Source organism: Neomonachus schauinslandi, chromosome 5, assembly GCF_002201575.2.
Source record: "Neomonachus schauinslandi chromosome 5, ASM220157v2, whole genome shotgun sequence".
NCBI classification, from domain to species: domain Eukaryota; kingdom Metazoa; phylum Chordata; class Mammalia; order Carnivora; family Phocidae; genus Neomonachus; species Neomonachus schauinslandi.
The window spans coordinates 610,141-625,488 of record NC_058407.1 but is presented as its reverse complement, the minus strand read 5'-3'; the positions used below and the strand labels follow the sequence as shown (position 1 = coordinate 625,488).

Below are 15,348 nucleotides of genomic sequence, written 5' to 3'. Positions count from 1 at the left end.
GGCCGGGGCCGCTGCGCCCGCGCAGGGGGAGGGACGGCCGGCGTCCAGCTCGCCGCCCGGGCCGCTTCTACCTCCTGGGGCCCGCGCTTCCCCAAGTATCTGCCCGCATTCTGTGCTCGGCCGGGCACCGCCCCATCCAGGACGCCACCGCCTCTCAGCAGCCTCCGCTCCCCGCGCCCTCCCCTGCCGGCACTCGTGTCTGCGCCTCCGGTGCGTGCATCCCTCCTCTCCTGCTCCGGGCCCCGCACGACACCCCCCACGCAGCCTGCTCCCTCAGAAATGAAGGGGAACCTCACAATCAAAGAAGCCAGGGCAGAGATTTTTTTTCATCAGTGTAGAAAAACTGGACGCTTGGTTGGATGGGTCGCCCTGCGGGGTGGGCAGATGGACGCGCCCTGGATCCTGGGCTCGCCGGCTTCCCTCTCCCTTGGAGGCCGTTCTGGCCCTGGCGGTGTGGTTCGTCACCTGGCAAACTTCCGTGGACTGAGAGCGCCTCCCGCCCTGGCCGGGCCTGGGGAACCAGCCCTGTCAGGACCAGGGACAGCGGCGGCACCAGGGGACCTTTGAGGTGCTGTACCCATAAAGGGCTATTCCCCAGACGGGTCCTTCTTGGTTCCTGGTACCTTTCCTCCTTTCAACCCGGCCCCGCTCAGCCGTCACCTCTCCCAGGAAGCCCACCCTGACTTTCCTAGGTACTGAGGCGCTCCTCCGGTACATAACCGCAGTTCCTCCTCCACGCACGACACGTTTCCTCGTGTCCTCTCACAGCCTGGAAGGATGATTTCTCACAGGCTGCTGTCACTGACGGGGGAATGTTCTCATTCCAGCGAGACAGCCTCCCCGCATCTGTCTAGCGCTCTGGGCCCGCGCATCTTTACTTCCCACTTAAAAGTGACAAGTGTTCGGAGACAGCATTGCTCCCGTGACAGATGCCCCCTGACCCTCTCTGTCGGGAGAGCACTGGGGGGGCTGCCGTTTCCCAGGAACGTGGGCAATCGGGCTGTGTGTTGCCCGACCTTCTACCTCTTCCAAACAAACTAAAGCCTGGGTTTTTATGTGAAATCTCCTGATTTTAAATATTGGCAGCCAGATCAAAATAAAACATGTCAACGCAATACCGGGCAAACATAACTGCCCAGCGAACCCGGACCGTGGCGTGGGCCGCGTCCCAGTCGAGCCGGCCAGCCTTGCACGACCTCGGTCAAGTCCCGAGCCATCCCCAGCCTCAGTTTCCCTTCTGGGAGCCGGTGTCGGCCGGGCGGTGATGGGGGAAGGACACCGGCGTCCCCTCCCACAGCCGCCCCGGTCCGCGCCTCCTTGGGAGTCCCGGCCCTGCGGTGCTTTCCTGAGCCAGCTGAGGCGCGCCGGGGTTTTGTGCGGAGTCTGTGGAGCTTCAGCTACCGGCCGGGAAGAGGCTCGTTCAGCGGCGGACGGTGGGCGCTGGCCGCGCGGCCCGGCGCAAGGGGGGTGGCCTTGGTTTGCGCCGGCGCGGGCCAGGTTCCCATGGCGACAGGCCCCCCTTCCTCCCCGGCTGGGGGTGGGATTGTGCCGCCCCTAGGGGAGCCCGGCCCCCGCTCAGCGAGTCGGGCGGAGCGGAGGCCCTCCCTCATGATTCACCCCCGGGTGCCCACCTGGCCCCCGGGCTGGCGGATCCAGGCCAAGCTGCCTTCTGGGGAGGGTCGGGGTTGTAATACTGCAGAGGGGTAACCAGGGGGTTTCCGGTGGTGGTTAGGGTGGGGAGAGGTCACAGGGCCGGACAGGTCAGGAAGTCCCCTGGAGAGGAGACGCCGGTGGAGCTGGGCCAAGCGTCCACGGTCCCAACTGTCCAGGACTCTGCCTGACTTGAACAGAAGAGGATGGTGGTGGGCTGGAGGGTTGTGGCAGGCTGGGTGGGGCCACAGCAGGGATTTCATTTTTGTTCTCAGGCTGTTGGGGAGCCCTGCTGGACATGTTCACAGCACCATCCTGGCCACCAGGTCCAGAACGACTGTTGCTTGGCCTGGGTGAGAGAGGCCTGAGCCCAGAGAAGTGGGTGGCCTGGAGTGGAGAGCAGCAGCGTGTGTGTGGGGGTGGGGGGTGCTTCAGGTGTGAGCCAGAGCACAAGTGGGGAAGCCAGGCGGAAGAGCTTCCTCCCCAGACATCAGCCCTGGGCCTGAGGACCCCCATCCCTGTCTCCCTCCACCCTCCCCTGGGATTCAGTTGCCCCTCAATATCAAGATCCCACTCCTTGTCTCCATGTCCACTTTTCCCCTCCACTGGTCCAGGCCACCCTTTTTTGGCCACTTGCTGGTCTCCTGGCTGCGCTTCTGAGATCAGAATGACCTCCTGTCATGGGGGCCAGGTGATGGGGGGGGATGTTCATGATGTTTAGCAAGCAGGGCATGGCCTTAGGCCATTTTCTGCAACTTGGAAGGGTCACTGAGGTTGTGTGTGGCTTCCACCCATCCTTGTCTCCCTGCCCCCCACATTAGGAGGAACTGGGGAAGTAGAAACAGGAGGGTGGGTCATCCCTCAGTTTGTCAGCATCCTGATTATTCAAAGCTGGCCTGACCCCCACCACCGCCACCTTGCACCCCAACATGCATGCCCAATTTCTACCCTTCACCGGCCCCATCAAAGGACAGCCCCCCGGATCTCTTCACACTCCTGTCCTCCATGGGGGGTAGCCCCATCTGTTGGATCTGCACCCCCTTCCTCTCTCTAAGCTTCACAGAATGTAAGGGGGTCCTGACTCAGCTCTTGCCTGGCTGTCCAGTTTTCGGAGGGACAGGAGCGGTTTGTGGAGGTCCAGTCTGGAAGCCCCGTTCTAGGTTCCCACCTCCCTGCCCCAGGCATCCACAGCTTAGCACTTCCAGACTGTGCCCCATCTGCTTCTGAACAGCTGAATCTCAGGGAACCTAGTGTGGGTCATAACCGTGTCATTTTGGGGTTCCTGGGATGGGGGATGTCAGTTGTTTGCCTAGTACCCCTTCCTTGCGGGAGATATCCACACCTGTTCCATGTGGCTTCAGTGGGGCTGCCCCCGTGCACAGCTGGCTCATGACCAAGGCCTAGCCCAACCCCAGCCACGACGATGCCCCAAGTCGACAAGACACAGTCTGGGGTTGCCTGTGAACAGCATCCCCACTGTCTGAGGACACAGCAGCATACGCTGGGAAGTTCAGAAACCTGAAAACATGTGAGCACCTGAATCCAGCCATATCTGAGGCTGGCCGGGCCACCACCACGTCCTTGTTTTGGAGACACGAAATCCCCTTTCTGCTGGGTTGGCGTCCTCGGAGCATTAAAAGCTCTCTCAGGGCAGGCCCTGAACAGGTGTATCTACTCAGTGAGGGGCCCGACATGCTGATGCTGTGTGTGCGTGGACACGTGCGTGTGCCTGAGAGCTGCGGGGTGGCCTGTCTGTGGCCCTGCATTCAGCATGGGGACTGGGAGCTACACCCTTTCCCCATCACCAGAATCCCAGACGACCCCCTCCCTCAGGCATCGGCAAAGGTACCCTCGCTCTGCGTTACACGGCCCTTCAGCCTTATTTATGTCCTAAGTCATCCTGGAGCTGTTCTTGGGACCAAGGAGCTGACCCTAGTGGCCCCACAGCCTAAGCAGGGGGACCCAGGGCCCTCTCTCTCAGAGTCATGCCAGTGTCTGGTGGGGTCTGCACGCAGCAGTGACTTCATGTGTGCTGGCTGGACCATGCCTGTGAAGTGCCCCCACCTTAGAAAAGGGGACACCCGTCCCTGAGAGCTCAAAGTCCAGACAGTAAGCCCAAGCCACGCCTACCCCTGGGGGCGGTGGGCAGGTCCAGTCACTCAGCCCAAGCAAGACAGGCGGGGAATGTTCGCCACCAGATGGCGCCAGATCCACCCAATCCCAGCCACCTCCCTGTCCCCGTCCCTGTCCCCGTCTGGAGCCAATCTGTTCGGGGATCACTGTCAGCCCCTCTCCACACTCCAGACCTCCTCGCCCAGCCCTCGGGCAGGGAGGGCAGGAAGGGCAGGGAGGGCATGGACCCCGCTGCACATTCCCCTGCCCCCACGGCAGCCCTGGCGGCCCAGAGGAACCACCTGCCCACCTGAGCTAGTATCCAGAGGAAGATCTCAAGCAGGACAGGCCTGGCAACGGCGGCAGGCAAGCACGGACAGCCAGTCTGCGGCCGCCCCAGGAGGAACCCAGCCAACCAGCAGAGTGAAAAAGACAGCTCTATTTGATTTACAATTAACAAGATTTACAAAAGGGGGTGGGGGTGAGGGTGGTCCTGGCGGAGCTGCTCGAACCCCAGACCTGGGCAGGGCCTCCAGGACAGCCTGTCTGACAGGCGGAAACCTGGACCCCCGTCTGCTGGGGCCCCTCTGGCCACCTGGGCCTCGACGTCTGACGTCCAGCTTGACCTTGGAGGTCGGGCCCATGGTGCGGAGTCCACCCGGAGTGCCAGCGCCCCACAGGGCAGGCCAGGTGAGGTCAGGAAGGCATCGTACCGCTTTACTCCTCCCGTCCCGGCGGGGCAGACAGACACAGTCTGGGCACTAGGCCCTGGGGGCTGCAGGCACTCACACCCCACCCGAACAGGCCAAACCCAGGGATCTCAGGCAGCTGCTGGTGCTCAGGGAGGGGAGCTGAGGCCCCACGGCCCCCAGCGACCCAGCGCAGCGCCAGGGGCGTAAGGCACATTTGCGAATCGCTCGGGAGGTGTGACAGACACCTGATGCTGGTTCTGCAGGAGGGGGCTGGTGCTGGTATTGCTCAGGAGAAAGATGCTACAGACACCAGACACCGAGGAGAGGGCTCCCACGGGCACCCACACGTGGACGCCCGGGGGTTCTTCCTCTGCTGGTGAAAGGTAAGGGCCTCACCACTTGGCCTCGTGTTCCAAGGGCCGCCCAATGCCTGACACGGGGCATCACGCACCTGTGCCCAGAGACAGTGGTGGCAGAGGTCAGAGGTTAGAGGTCTGTGACTTTGTTCTCAAGTGCAGCCGCGATCTGCTGGAGGCGGAAGGCCAGCTGCATCTTCTGGGCGGCGGGATCCTCCTCCAGGGCATTGATGATCTGAGGGTGGGCCACGTCAGACCGCAGGCCAGGGAAGGGGACCACCCGAGGGCTGCCTCCCCCGGAGCACACCCCATACCTCGTCATAGTACTTCTGCGTGTACTGGTAGAGCTGGTGCAGGGCCACAAGGGTGTTGAGGGAGTCTGTGTGTGCCTGGGGGCGTGGGGAGGGGAACGAGAGTGAGACCCAGGGCGGAGGAGCAGGCCAAGGGTCCCAGGCATGTCAGAGGGATGTGGGATGGCCACAGACAGACATACTCCCCCGTCCACACAAACACACTGCTCACAAACCCCTCTCCCCAGGGCATAGCGGTCACACACAGGGGACAGCCCATCTGGGGTTGGGCACCCCCCAGAGAACAGTCTCCAGCCCCACTCAGCAGGGGACTTTGGGGGAAGGGCGGGGGTGCTTCGTGTGGGTAGGGTCAGTTGGTTCATCCCCTGCATCTCCTCTTACCCGGGAAATTTCTGCCAAGTGTGTGTTCATGTCCTGATCGCTGACCTGCACCATCTGCCTGATCCCCTTGTAATAACTGCAGGAGCGTGGGGGTACGGTTAGGGAAGGGGTGGGGCAGTGGGTCCCGGAGGCTGGACCTGAAGCTGCCCAGCAGAGCCCCCTCCCAGTCACAGGCCTGAACCACCCCCAGGGGCCCACTGGGTGGGGTCAAAGGTGGGTGCCCAGGGTCTGGCTGGGGGGAGGGGAGCACTCACTCCTCTACCATCTTCTTGTAGGTGGAGATCTCCTTGGCGTAGAGCAGCTTGTTGCTGGGGGAGTCCTGTGGGGGACAGAGCCAGGCGCCCAGCCACTCAGCACACCCACAGAACAGACAAAAGGTGTGTGGGGGACAGAGGCCCAACTGGGGAGCCACCCTTGCCTAGCACAGACAGGAGGGGGGCCTCCAATTCTGTGGGTTCCCACGAGTGAAGGCGGGGGGTCCCAGGCTCTGCCCCTGGCCCTCTACCTCCCACCTGCCTTTCTCCTGAACCCACACCCCAGACTGACCTCTCCTCACCTCCTCACCCCCATCACAGCCACGGCTTCCCCAGGCCACCCCCACACACCCATGGATACTACCCCACCCTGTCCCTCCACGCCTCCTGAGCAACCGCCCACAACCCCCCACCCCGCCAGAGCGGCCTGCAGGGTCCACTCACGCGGCTCAGCTTGTGCTCTGTGCGTGTACAAGCGTCCATGAAAGTCTGGGCGATGACTGACAGGGAGGCGTCCACCACCTCGTGAACGTGGACGTCGAAGATGAAATGGGGGTTCTTGAGGATGTTCACCCAGAACCGGAGTGGTAAACTGAGGCAGAGCGACAGGGAGTGAGGGGCCGCTGAGACCCTGGGACAGAGTGGGCTGCAGGACGGAGGAGCTCCCACCTGTTGGTCTTCCAGATGTGGATGGTGTCCTCATCCTTAATGTCATGCTTCTCCGCCTGCTCATCCAGGAAGTCGAAGAAGTACTTAACCGCGGGCGGCACCGCGTGCCCGGGCGCCAGGACGCTCTGGAAGAAGTTGTCCACAAACTGCTGCAGCGTGCCCTGCAGGGGTGTAGGGGAAGGGCTCAGCTGAGCCCGGCGGGCATCGGCCCGGCAGTAAGCGCCCACGTGCACTGTGGCCCACCTTGACGGAGAGCAGGCGGGTCAAGTAGATCTCCGTGATGGCCTTGGTGCGTTCCTTCTCCTTCACGCTGCCCCGCTTGGACCTGCCCTCATCCACCTCATCCGTCGGCCGCACCAGGTGCCACACACGGTTCTCCTCCTCTAGGAGGGCATGGCCTGCAGGGGGGCGGGGGGGAGCTGAAGGACGAGGGCATGGCCTGCAGAGGGGGCAGCGGGGCGCTGAAGGACGAGGGCATGGCCTGCAGGGGGGCAGCGGGGGGGCGCTGAAGGACGAGGGCATGGCCTGCAGGGGGGCAGCGGGGGGGCGCTGAAGGACGAGGGCTGGAGCTCAGCAGCCCCCACCCCGCCATGGCGGCACAGGGTGGCCCCTGGTCCACGCAGACCTCCAGAGCCCACAAGAGCCGAGGGAGAAGCGGGGGGACTCACGCTCCCCAGGCAGGTCCGGCTGGCTGTCCTCTGGCTGTTGGGAGACTCCCACCGTGGACAGGATGAGAGTGGCTCCATCCCGGACCTGGCGCACGCAGTCGTGAGGGTGGGCCTCGCCCCCACTCAAGGCGGGCAGCCCGGCCCTCCCCATGCCCCAGCACCAGCACTCACGTTGTAGTGCATCAGGGTGTTGATGCGTTTCCACCGGCCCTCCCGCTGAGAGGTCAGGTCCAGGTCTGACAGGATCTGGGCTGTGGATCCAGGACGCCACTCTGGAAGGACACGGCACGACACCTGGAGCCCAGCCGCACAGCACCCAGCTCCCTCCAGCTGTCCCTGCACCCCACCTGCCCAACCAGGGTCCGAGGGCAGGACCCACCGCCAGGGGACCCAGGGGCCTTGCTCACCAAGCACCACACTGTCAGCCTTAGGCCATCGGGAGCATGGCTGTGTGCGGTACACCTGGTCAATGATCTTTTCCTTGACCTGGGAGATGGTGTCACAGTTGAGGACCTTGACTGGGATGGCGTCGGCCCCTTCATCCTGGACGATCACGCTCACCGTCTGCCAGAGGACACAGGGTGAAGAGCCAGTGTGGGGGCCCTAGCTCTCACTGCCTGCCAAGGTGGGAGCAGCCTCGGGGCCCTCATGGCCACACCCTCAGGTGGAGGAGCGGGGGTGGCTCTGAGCCCTGAGAACACCTGGGGCGGCCTGGCCTGGCCCTGTCCCAAGCCCTGGCTCAACAGGACAGAGAACAGAGTAGCTCAGGGAGCGCCGACTCCTGGGCATCACGTGCCCCACGCTGTCTCCCACCTGGGCACACGAGCTCACCATCAGGCACACCTGGATGCCCAGGCCCCACACACGCCTGCAGCAGACCCAGGTGCCCAGGACACACAGAGCCTCTCTCTAGAGACCCCCGCAGGCGACTCACAGCCCCTGCCTGAACCCAGCTGGGCCCATGTGAGTCCACGAACAGCACCCAGCTTCTGGGACTGAGGCTGGCCCAGAACTTGGCAACACCGAGAGAAGTCTCTCAGACCCACGCCAGCCCCTCCCTCGGCGCCGGGCTCACCAGGGGCGCATACTCCACGTCATCCCCCAGCAGCCCCGTATCATTGAGGGTGTATTTGGCCTTCTTCTGCACAGCGTCTACTGGCCCCTTCTCCACCTGATGCTTGATGGCCTTGAAAAGCTTGTACAGAGGCTCGCCAGCACTGTCCTGGAGCAACAGAGGGCACTTCAGCCATGGTGGAACTGACCGTGCCGGACCCACCTGGTGATGCTACACAGGCATGTGGGCGTGTGGGGGAGGGCGGGGAGAGCACCACCTCACTCCTGCCCCAACCCTGGCCGGCCACCTGGAACCCACCTTGAGGTACTGATACAGGCAGATGGACATCCAGTTGGACAGCATCCTTTCTACCACCGTCTCAGACCTGCAGAGGCAAAGAGGTGTTTGCCAAGGGATCCCTCAGTGCCCTGGGGCCCAGCCGGCTCCTCCAGGCACCCACAGGACGCCCACCCAGGCCCTGGGTCCCCGTCCGAATGCACACACACAGCCTGGAGTGACCACGTGCTGGACTCATCATCTTCCACCCCATCCTACCAAGAGCTGATGCCAAGGGGACCAGCGGAGACTGCCGTGCCCTGCCATGCCTCCTCCCCGCCTCCATCTCTTGGCAGCCCAGGTGCTGGGATCAGCCCCGCCCCGCCCCCACCTCCATCCACGCAGCCCGCCCACACACCTGCGCAGCATCAGCTTGGGGTTCTTGGCCACCACGTACTGCTCCATGAGCTCCAGGAAGAGCGTGCGCATGATGTCTGTGTAATACTCCAGTTTCCCATGCAGCGCCACGGTCAGCAGGGATGCGAAGTAGACCTTGGCGCGGGCGGAGAACTCGCGCTGGCTCTCCAGGGTGTGGATGAACTGTGAGGGCCCCCAGCCGAAGACCATGTGAGCACCCTGGCCCAGTGTCCCTTCCGCGGCCGGAGGCTCTACTTGCCCCTCCCCAACCCGCGCACAGAGCCGGCCCCACTCACAGTGACCAGGAAGGACTTGCTGTTGAGCAGGTTGGAGAACTGGTACAGAGCCTGCTCCACCACAGGCCGCCGCGACTCCGGGATGTCCAGCCTGCCCGTGATCATCACATCCTTGTCGCCGTCCTTGGAGGGCAGGAAGAAGACGCGGTCGGTGTAGGTCTTGTAGTCCAGCACGGGGATGCCTGCCTCGTGCACATCGTTGGTCTGGTCCTCCATCTCGATCATCAGGTCTGGGGGTAGGTCAGGGTGAGGCGTCCCAGCCGCCAACCGCCGGCCACCCCGCCCACCTCTGCCTCTCCGGATGCAGCCTCTTTCAAGGTCGTCCTCCCCTGCGTTCCAGTCCCCAAGACGTGCCCTTGGGGACCCCAGGGTCTGGGCAGCCCGAAGATCCTGCCTGCCCCTGCCAGGCGATCCTACCTGTAAACTCTTTCTTGCAACGGTCGCGCACGCTCTCCTCCAAGCCCTCCAGCTGGGACTTGATCTTCTCGTACTCGCGCTCTGCCTGTTGGCTCTTCCTCCTGCGGGCACAGGGAGGTTGACGGGACCTGGCCTGGGGCAGGCCACCTGATGGCTCTGAGCCTCTGCGTCGTGCTGGCTGCGTGGCCAGAGGGGCCGGGCAGGAGGGGGAGGGGCTCACCAGTAGCAGTAGACAGACACAGCGATGACCACCACCATGGGCACGATGACCAGCGGCAGGATGAGGCTGAGGGGCACGTCGCTCACCCTCGTGTCATACTCCACGCGGCCCAGAACCCACTCTCGGGAGCCAAACTTCACCTGCAGGGAGGGGCGGGCTCAGCAAGGACCCGTGTGGCTGGGCCCCTCCGTGCCCCTATCCCAGCCCAAGCTGCGCCCGCGTGACCACACGCACAATGAACTCCGGCAGGTTGTGTGTGGTGTCCCGCTTCTGCCGCCGCTTGGGGGGCGGCTGCACCTCCGGAGGCTCACAGTACAGATCTGTCTCGGTCAGTGTCTTCATGACGCAGCGCTCAGCTCCCACAAACGCCTCGGCCTCGTGAAGCGTCATTGCCTTGTTCAGATTAGTGCCCTGTGGGTCCCAGTGACCAGGAGGGAGTCAGGGACCAGAGCTCGGGCTGCCTCCCCTGCGGACCCCCCAGGCTGTGGCCAGTCCTCACCCGGGCATGGATGAGCTTGTTGACCTGCTTCTTGACACCCCCCGTGAAGTTCTCAAAGGTGGGGTCGGCCACGTACTCGAAGGCACCGGCCTCGGACCTGAGCAGGGCCCGGTGCCCGTCCATCTGGATGAGTGCAGTGAGATTGTAGGCCTCGGGCTCCTCGGGGACCGCGGGGGACAAGAACACGACCTTGGAGTCGTTGTGGAATATGTACTCCTCGCCCACGACCTGCAGGCCGAGGCCAGGCTGTCAGGCCGCGTGGCCCAGGCCCCATCCCTACCCTGCACTTGCTGAGCGGGCCGCGTTGGAGCTGAGTCCCCCGCCAACACCAAGACTGACCGTCACAGGCTGCAGAGGTCCGGCCTCCCGCCGCCGCCGCCAGGACTGCAGGGGCTCGGCTATGACCACCATGGCGAATCTCTGGATCAGGCTGAAGCCCTGCCCCGTGACGTTGATGCTACGGCCACCACTGGGGACGGGGGTGGGGAGGCCGTGCCTGAGTGGGCATGACTCGGCAAGCGGCTCCCCGACCCAGATGCTGGCCACGCGGTGGGCTGGGGGAGGGCAGGGTCTGGAGTCCCCAACCCCACTCTGCTCTTGGGTATTCATGCGGCTGAGACAGGGTTGGGGGTCAAGCTCTGAGCACAGGACTGTGACCACTGCCAGCGCTTGTCAGAAGTAGGGGGAGCGCTGCCCATCTGGGTTTCTAGAAGGAAGCGGATCTGGGGGTGCAGTGGGCTTCTCTGGAGGCCCAGCCCTACCACATCCTCACAAGCCCGGCAGGCAGAGGGTGCCTGGGAAGTAGCGGAAGGGGGTGGGGTGGGGGGGGTCCTGTAGCTGGCACCACTGCCCCCAGGGAGGAGATGGAGGCCACACCTGACAAAGCTTCGCAGCGGTTCGAAGGCCCGCAGCACGGGATTCTCGCGGTAGGTGAAGATGACACCAGGGCTGGGCACCCGGGAGCCCCCGTAGTAAATCTCCAGGGGCAGCTCCCCCAGAACGGACTGCGGGCCAGTGACACACTGGAGCTGTGCCCCGAACTGCGTCCTGGGGGGGGGTTGCAAGTCAGCGTCAAGCCCAGCCCCAGGTCAGTGGGTCAGGCTGGCTCTATGGCCCGCTCCAGGGCAGACTCAGGGTCAGACCAGAGAGCCCCAGCCCGCAGGTGACACCCACACTTTACACGGGACGTCATTGAGGGTCACCCGCACGTCTTCCTCGGAGCCTGTGTCCAGGTGGGTACCACTGATGGTCAGCGTGGTGCCGCCTGCCTGTGGCCCCTGCTTTGGCTCCACACTGAGGGGCTGGGGCTGCTGGAGGAGCAACAGATTCACTTGGATCAGGGCTGGGGCGCTGGAGCCTCGACCCCACCCCACCCCACATCAACAACCCGTGACTCTCAATGGTCGAGAGGCCAGGCCCTTACCTGGTAGGTGAACTGGACGTGGGGTGGTGAGTGACCCAGCTTCCCACTGACGTCCACCACGACGCCCCCTGTGATGGGCCCCGCGGCGGCCTCTACGGCGCACACGATCCTGGGTGATTCACAGACAAGGTGGGACACTCAGCGGTGGGTGTGCGAGCCCTGGGCACCCACGCACGCCTGCATCCCGTCCTCCTCCTTCGCCCACCCGGATCACCTGGCCCCCCCAGCCCAGCCAGTGGAGCCCAGGCTTCAGGCCGCCCACTCACCGGGTAGACACGGAATAGCGCTCCGGCTCAAAGACACAGTTCTGGCCCGCCACGGTCACCCTCTGGACATCCTCTGCTCTGACCCCCAAATTGGACCCAAGGATGGTGATTCGGATGCCCCCGCCCAGCGGGCCCGTCTCAGGGTGGATCTGGAATTGGCAGAGCCCAGCTGACCCAGCGGCTGGGGCAGGCGGGGCTGTGCGGGGGAGGCGGGCAGGCCGGGGACCCTCCCCGCCAGGCAGGCACAAGGGCTCACCCTGGTGATGACGGGTGCTGGGCACTCAGAGGTGCTGTTGAGGCAGAGAGCCTCGTACACACACCTGCCCTGCCCCGCACACCACACACACTTGTACTCGGGGCTGGCTGCCAGGCACAGACTGCAGTCACCACGGCCAAAGGAGCAGTTGTAGAGAGTGACTGCAGAGGAAGCAGCCAGTGGTCAGCGGGCCACCCTGCTTCCTGCTCCCCACCCAGCCCCAGCTGCCCACCCCACCCACCTTGGAGCTTGCTGTCGACATTCTGGCCGTAGGACTTGACATACAGGTGCAAAGGCAGCGTCTCGTTGGCATCATGGGACAGCTGGGGGACACGCAGGGACACACTGTCCTTCCTGCTCCCACCCCTAGTTTGGCCCACGGAGTCCCCCACAGCTGAGGGGCAGCAGGGGGAGGCCTCCAGGTGGCAGGAAGCTGGAGCCTCAGACATACAAAGGATCACTTTGATTCCAGGCAGGTGGCAGGACACACAGACATTCCAAGGCCCCCCCTCTGCATCCCCTACCCTGCCCCCAAGGCCTTCCTCGGGACCCAGCAGCCTGGCCCGCCTGCCCTGGGAGCCGCACCTTTGGGGTCCGAAAGAAGAAGGTTCCCGGTTCCTGCGTGCTCACTGGCTCCTCAAACTTGAGTAGGTCGCTGCCCACGTGCAAAGAGGAGCCCTACAAGGCAGTGAGGTCAGGACGGCCCAGCCAGGCCTCCCACCCTGCCCTCCCCGAACCCTCTCTGTGCCCCACCCCCATCAGTCGGGCACTCCCATCCCAACTGAGCACCCGGCCCTCCCAGACAGACCCGTCTCAGTCAACCCCGAAGCACGGCCCTGCTCCCGCCTCACCAAGTAGCGTCCCAGCTGCCCAGCACTCAACACCCCAAACCCACTCGTCTGTTGCTCTCTGCCTATGTTCCCCAGGCCCATTCGAATGCCTCTCTGCTGCCTTCTGTCCCCAAATACACGTGGAGCACCTCCCTCGTGTGCTGAGTCCCGAGCCAGGGGAAGCTCGAATGCGCACCAGGCACCTGGACTTTGGTGTTGCAGGAAAATGGCTCTGAACGAGCCGCTCGGACACTGCACTAGCCCCATGGCCCCTGCTGGGCCCCCAGGCATTTCCTCATTGGGCAGGCCCTGCCCCCAGGGCAGCACCCCACAAGCTCCTGCCACCTTCACTGTGTCCAGGTTCTTCCCCTGGAAGGTTACATCCGTCTCGTGGTTCATGGGGATGACCAGTGGGCTGGGGTTCAGGAACTGGGGGCAGTTATCCTCCTGGGGAGAAGAAGGCTGGTGAAGGGCTGCCTGGCCATGGCCAAGCAGCCCAGCTCCTGCAGGGTGCTCACAGCCCCTCACCATGTGGGCGCGGACAATGCCATCCTCAGGGTTGGGGGAGGCCTCCCGACACTCATGGTAGCGCAGGTCCCACTGGCAGGTCCAGCGGTTGCTCGCGCAGGAGATGCACCTGGGGGAGAGGGTGGTGAGTGCGGGGCCCACAGTGGGGACTGGGCAACGGGAACACTGGGCCAGCAAGACACTCACGGCAGGTTCTCCGCCAGGCTCATGGCCTCCCGGCAGTCGTAGAAGGGGTACAGATGGGAAGTGAGGAAGATGCTGCCACGTCTGAAGAGGAGCTGGATGTTCACAGCCACGTGGTCTGTAAACAGGAGATCAGGACGGCATCAGGCAGGGGCCTCAGCACACAGGGCTGGCATGGTGGGGGCAGGCGGGCACTGGGCCTCTGCAGCCAAATCCTCGCCCCACCGCAGCTCCCACGGGCCCAGGGTGGAATCCCTGGTCTGTGACTCGCACTGGGCTCAGCTGGGCCCGACAGCGCTATCAGATCTCGGCTCCAGCGCCGGCTCCCAGCTCTGGGCTCCTGGACCCTCTCTCTGTCCCTACAGGCACTGAGGGTCGTGGTTCCTCAGCACCTGGGGCAGAGCACGGCCGGGCCCCCGCTGCACCAGCAAGCCGTCCTCCGCTGGCCACACTCAGAGCCCCACCCATCTCAAGCTGGACGGGGCTGGGGAGGCGTGAGGGGCTTCAGCATGGACAGCAAAGCCCAAAGCCGGGCAGCCCCCTGGTGCCAAGAGTACACGGCCCCCACACCCACGGCTCAGGGATTCCAGAACCAGAACCGCTTGTGGGCCTCCATCTCGATCCAGCCAGGCAGGTGCTCTCTCCACCTCAGCCTGCACCCCTGGGACCGTAGGTGCCCACCCAGCAGCTGCATGGGGGCCTCACCCTGGCCGGGCGGCGTGTTAGGAATGGTACGTGGGGAGTTGCAGATGACGGCATCCCCCTCCACGCGGGCAGGGTGTGCTGGTGAGTCACCAAAGTGGCACAGCAGTTGGTCTTCGTCGCTCAGGGCTGGGAGGGGACTGACGGTCAGCTGCACCTGGGGAAGGGCGTGTGGCTCACACCAGGACCTCTGCCCCGGGCACCTGCCCACAGTCCTACTCTCTGGCACTCCTGTGTGCACGCATAAGCTGGCCCCTTGGAAAAGGCTCCATCGTACTGAGAACAGGCCCCTGGGGGGCACACCAGCAACTCCTAGAATGGGGCCCCCCCCAGGTCACAAGGGCCAGGGGAACCCCACAAAGGAAAGGCTCCCTGTCCTCAGGCTCAGTGCCCAGAGCCCAGGCCAGAGAGAGAATACGCCACGGTACTCCTGGACGACCCAACAGCCCCAGGCCAGCAGGAGCCCCACCTCTGCCCAACCCCCGACCCCTGCCCACCCCCACCACGCACCTCCCCCTGGGCCCGTCGGCTCATGTTCTGTGGCTGGGCCCCGGTGATGGCTACACAGGACTCGTCACGGCTCCACAGCCAGTGGCCGCTCTCCTCAGCCCGTGAGCACTCGGCCCTCCTGGTGCATCTAAGGGGCAGAGGATGGCCTCAGTCCTGGCACTAGTCAGCCAAACCCCCAGGCCCCCCAGGGCAGGGCTGAGACCCCTGGAGTACCGGGCACTCACCGTCCCTCAACGACGCACCAGCCGCAGTAGGGGTCCTGGGAGCTGCGGCACTGTTCGCAGGTTGGATAGCTCAGACAGTCCTGCACGGGGAACCGGAAAACCTGAGGGCAACAGGACAGTGAGTGGGACGACGGCAGCCACGAGGACCTGCAAC

At 64.3% G+C, this 15,348-nt stretch overlaps 1 protein-coding gene across 3 annotated transcripts in view; it reads right to left on the bottom strand.

Annotated features, from left to right (window-relative positions):
- Positions 1–4,187: 4,187 nt before the first annotated feature.
- The window catches only part of PLXNB2 (plexin B2), a 29,522-nt gene continuing 18,361 nt past the window's right edge, over positions 4,188–15,348 (bottom strand). For 2 of the 3 annotated variants that reach the window (XM_044915307.1, XM_044915308.1), the window contains 31 exons: positions 15,195–15,295; positions 14,971–15,097; positions 14,464–14,617; positions 13,762–13,876; positions 13,576–13,684; positions 13,393–13,494; positions 12,803–12,895; positions 12,459–12,540; positions 12,218–12,378; positions 11,962–12,110; positions 11,696–11,804; positions 11,446–11,582; positions 11,149–11,319; positions 10,612–10,741; positions 10,273–10,500; positions 10,008–10,184; positions 9,774–9,913; positions 9,554–9,654; positions 9,137–9,366; positions 8,842–9,023; positions 8,466–8,532; positions 8,169–8,315; positions 7,265–7,657; positions 7,094–7,178; positions 6,669–6,823; positions 6,426–6,586; positions 6,201–6,348; positions 5,757–5,821; positions 5,503–5,578; positions 5,125–5,199; positions 4,188–5,045 (listed from right to left, as the gene is read on the bottom strand). In XM_044915307.1, the coding sequence (XP_044771242.1) occupies positions 4,941–5,045; positions 5,125–5,199; positions 5,503–5,578; positions 5,757–5,821; positions 6,201–6,348; positions 6,426–6,586; positions 6,669–6,823; positions 7,094–7,178; positions 7,265–7,657; positions 8,169–8,315; positions 8,466–8,532; positions 8,842–9,023; positions 9,137–9,366; positions 9,554–9,654; positions 9,774–9,913; positions 10,008–10,184; positions 10,273–10,500; positions 10,612–10,741; positions 11,149–11,319; positions 11,446–11,582; positions 11,696–11,804; positions 11,962–12,110; positions 12,218–12,378; positions 12,459–12,540; positions 12,803–12,895; positions 13,393–13,494; positions 13,576–13,684; positions 13,762–13,876; positions 14,464–14,617; positions 14,971–15,097; positions 15,195–15,295 (4,275 nt within the window). In that variant the 3' untranslated portion in view covers positions 4,188–4,940. The remainder of the gene's footprint in view (positions 5,046–5,124; positions 5,200–5,502; positions 5,579–5,756; positions 5,822–6,200; positions 6,349–6,425; positions 6,587–6,668; positions 6,824–7,093; positions 7,179–7,264; positions 7,658–8,168; positions 8,316–8,465; positions 8,533–8,841; positions 9,024–9,136; positions 9,367–9,553; positions 9,655–9,773; positions 9,914–10,007; positions 10,185–10,272; positions 10,501–10,611; positions 10,742–11,148; positions 11,320–11,445; positions 11,583–11,695; positions 11,805–11,961; positions 12,111–12,217; positions 12,379–12,458; positions 12,541–12,802; positions 12,896–13,392; positions 13,495–13,575; positions 13,685–13,761; positions 13,877–14,463; positions 14,618–14,970; positions 15,098–15,194; positions 15,296–15,348) is intronic. The other variant, XM_044915309.1, reaches the window with a different exon arrangement.